This window comes from Tupaia chinensis, unplaced genomic scaffold, assembly GCF_000334495.1.
Source record: "Tupaia chinensis unplaced genomic scaffold, TupChi_1.0 Scaffold000493_1, whole genome shotgun sequence".
NCBI classification, from domain to species: Eukaryota; Metazoa; Chordata; class Mammalia; order Scandentia; family Tupaiidae; genus Tupaia; species Tupaia belangeri.
Genome location: NW_006160005.1, coordinates 122,975 through 126,743, shown reverse-complemented (window position 1 = coordinate 126,743; position 3,769 = coordinate 122,975). Strand labels below are relative to the sequence as shown.

The 3,769-nt window shown below is 49.1% G+C and overlaps 1 protein-coding gene across 1 annotated transcript; it reads left to right on the top strand.

The window, feature by feature from the left end:
- The first annotated feature begins 808 nt into the window (after positions 1-808).
- LOC106735714 (putative 60S ribosomal protein L37a) lies at positions 809-1,165 on the top strand. The gene has a single exon (XM_014590864.1). It carries the CDS (start codon positions 809-811, stop codon positions 1,163-1,165), a length of 357 nt encoding a protein of 118 aa, XP_014446350.1.
- Positions 1,166-3,769: the final 2,604 nt, after the last annotated feature.

Genomic DNA, 3,769 nt, shown 5'->3' with positions numbered 1-3,769 from the left:
AAGAACTAAAAAAAAAAAAAAAAATCTACATGATTGCTAATGGTGCTAGCAATTTTTCTATTAGCTTATCTCCCACAGATCAACCTCAGAAATCTCATCATTGCAGTTCCTTGGGGCCTGCAAAGGACTGGGGGGAGGGAGGGGGGCTGCAAAGGACTGGGGCACGGGGACCCAAATTCCAAATTTCAAATATGAGAGATCTTCAAAAAGTTCATAGAGAAGACAGGGAATGAAAAAATCTATATATGGGTTTTGGGAACCAGCAGTTAGTGTAATGGCTATGTCTCTGGACTCCCACGTAGTCTACTGCGGTCTGAGTCCCGGATCTGGTGGCTTAAACTCCTGGAGAGTGATGGAGGAGAAGGGATTGCGGTGTGACCATCCCCCCCGGAGGGTGATTTCTCGCTTTCTGTCTCTCTGTCTCTGTCTGCCTGGCGAGCGCACGCGCCCTATAGTGAAAACCTCTCCAAAAGAAAAAAAAAAATCTATATCTGGGTTTCAAAATTTTGTGCCCCAAATAAACCCATACTTGAATTGTTTGAACTTTTAGAAGTCCCCTCATTTGTGATCCAAGCTACATCCCTTGAGAGTTCTTCCCTGGGACTTTTTACTGAAGCGGAGTGCCCAGTGAGTGTTGAAACTATGAGGTTCAGGTGTGTGCCTATGGTCCTGCTCCAGAGTGAGAGAATGAGCAGTGTGTTTAAACCCTAAGTAACAGGCCAGGGCGTGATGCTGAACCAATGTAACCAACTTGGCCAAAGTTAGATATTTGACGGGGGAGCACATTTGGAAATTCATTGTGTGAGCCATGAAATGTAAGGAACGCTCTCTGGGCTCGGACCTAGTTGGCGATGATACGGCTAAACGCACCAAGAAGGTCGGCGTCGTCGGTAAACACGAAACCAGCTACTGTGCCTCCCTCTGGAAAATGGTGAAGAAAATTGAAATCAGCCAGCATGCCAAGTACACTTGCTCCTTCTGTGGCAAAACTAAGATGAAGAGACGGGCTGTGAGGATCTGGCACCGTGGTTCCTGCGTGAAAACGGTAGCCGGTGGTACCTGGACCTACACCACCACTTCAGCTGTCACAGTAAAATCTGCCATCAGAAGACTGAAGGAATTCAAAGACCAGGAGAAGCTCCATAGACATTTGGAATATCACTAGCCTGCAATAAACAGGTTTATTTATTTATTTTTCATTTTATTTTTTTTTAATGTAAGCAGCAAGGAACACAAGAGGCAAGAAGCTTTGAGTGAGGTCAATAGCATTTCAAGAATCCATGACAATACAATTTTCTTGAGGATTAACTTAAGCACTTCCGACTTTTGTAGCTGATAGCGCTAATATGTCTTTAAGAAAGTTAAAAGGCAGGCGTTGGCCGCGTCAGCAGGTGGCGTGAAGGTTAAGGCAGCTGGATCTCACATGGCTAACGACTGTGGTTCGAGTCCTGGACTGTGCTTTTTTTCCCCTCATTTAAAGGGTTTTTTGTTTGTTTGGTTTTTTTAGTTTTTTGTGGTTTTTTTTTTTTTGTCTCCACACACCTTCTTGCCTGGCTACCAGTCGCAAATCCCAGCTTTCTAAAACATCACAATTCCCCGTCTGTGGCCCAGTCAGCATCAAACACTGCTTCAGTGCCAATGCCACAGCTGCGTGCGGGGACCGCAGGAAAAGCACAGTCCCGTTGGCGGAACTCGGAGTTGATCCAGTCAGATCCGAAGCTGATCCTGGAGGATTCACTTGCTAAACACAGGCCTCTTAACCTCGGGTCATGGTCGTCCTGTAGGGGCACAGGGAAACCTCCCGGACTTCTGCCACATTGCTCCGAGGTCGACCACGAGGCGCTCTGGCACTGCAGTGCGGTGGAGAGACCGTAATCCGGAGCTGGCGAGCTGGGGACTACGGTCGGGGGGCCTGCGGGAGGCCACCAGGGGCAAGTTTTGCTGCCCTAAACCGAAGAGTGCTACTCCGCACCAGGATGGTGTGCCTGGCGGTGCACTGACGAACCCGGGGAACCGGAATCCGCAGTGACCTCCGTAACTGGAGAGAGTTTAGCCCTGAGAAGGAGGGTGGAGAGGAAAGAGAAGCTTTCAGGAATGGCTGCAAGGGAGCCAGTCTGAAGGGCTTTGGGAAGGATAGCAGAGGGTGGACAGGAGGCGTAGGAGGAAAGTAAACTAGCGAGCAGGCAGCTAGTTAAAGAGCAGGAAGAAGGCTCCTCTTGTCCAACCGTTGCTCGATGGTGATTGCAACGCCTCTCCCGCCCCCAGCCAGAGGCTCACCAGCAGTGATAGCCACCGAGGTGGTGACCCCTACAGGGTCGAACGGTCCACGTGACAGAGGTCAGTACCCTGGCTCATCCCCGACTCTCGGACTATGGAGGCTCCGGTGAGGAGCAGCAGGGATCTGGTGCAGAAAGCACATACTGACTCCGACAGAGGCTCCGAACATGCAGGGCGGCTTCCCATCCTGTCCCTTAGGCCCCTCCCCAGGGCCTGACACGGCCTTTCCTAAGCCTGTTTGTTCATTCCCCTCCCATGCTCACCAAGATGCCTCTCTGAACCGATGGACAGGAAATCGTCGAGGGATTTCTTCCCCGGTGGACCCTCGGAACAAGCCGCAGTGCAGGTTGCAGTAAGCCACCCAGTGGGGCAAGAAGGATGTGAAGCGGCAGGAGAGATCATCTAGAGGCTGTTCAAGGGGAGTTGAGGGGAGCAGAGATGCAGCTGTGTGGGAGTAAGGGAGAGAATTCAGGACCAGTCAACTAACCTTTGGCCACATGTACCTTGCCCCACCACCCCTCTTCTTTCTTCCTTACCTGTTTTCATTTCTTGGTTTCTTCTAGTGTTCTGGTGCTCCAGATCTGCCTGTTTCTCATATAGCTCTGTTCCTCATGGCCTTCTGGAACAGGCCTGCAGCTTGCAGAACCTCCAAGAGTGTAACAAACTGCTTAGTATCTCAAAGATGTAAAGTGAACTATAAGATCACATAAGCCAAACCAAGGCCATGGCAGTCCTGTTCCTTCCTGTCTTTGTTTTGGAACACATGGTTGTATTTTATATGCCTTTGTCTCCAAAACAGCTCTTTAGTCTTGCTGGCATGCTGCCATAAGATCAGCACCTTGGGACACTGAGGCAAGAGGATCGGAAATTCAAGCCTAGCCTGAGTAATATAGCAAGACCCTGTGTATAAAATAATAATTGAAAAGTTGGAGTGGGTAGGCGGTGTGGTGACTAAGGGTGCTGGACTCCCACATGGTCGACCACGGTTTGAGTCCCTGGACCTGGTGGCTTGCTTTCTCACTTTCCATTCTCTCTCACTCTCATTCTGTACCTCTCTGGTCAAATTAAAATAATAAATAAAATAAATAACATTAATTTAATTAAATAATTATTAAAATACTCTTCTTAAAAAAATAATAATTGAAAAGTCAAATACCCCTTATCTGCTCCTATTTCTCCATGATCCTGTAGTGGAACATATAAATTGGAGCACGGGGGCTCCCAAGTGGCAGGACTTCCTTAATGCCAGTCCCTGTACCTTCTGTGGTAGGGGTGAGCCACAGGGGGTGGGAAGGTGTATGGGGAACCTGTGTGACTTTGTGTCTGCCCCAAAATGTCTGTCTACCCCTCTCAGTATCTATCTCAGAGTGTCTCTATCTTACACCAAAGAGAGGGGGTAATTTGGTGGGGAAGGACTCCCCCACCTGGAATCATAGGGGAGCAGTCCTCTACCACCACCACTACCTTCTGTTTCCGGACTATATTCCTTCCA

Coding starts and splice junctions, on each gene's coding strand:
- LOC106735714 (XM_014590864.1), top strand. CDS start 809: ATGAAATGTAAGGAACGCTCTCTGGGCTCGGACCTAGTTGGCGATGAT.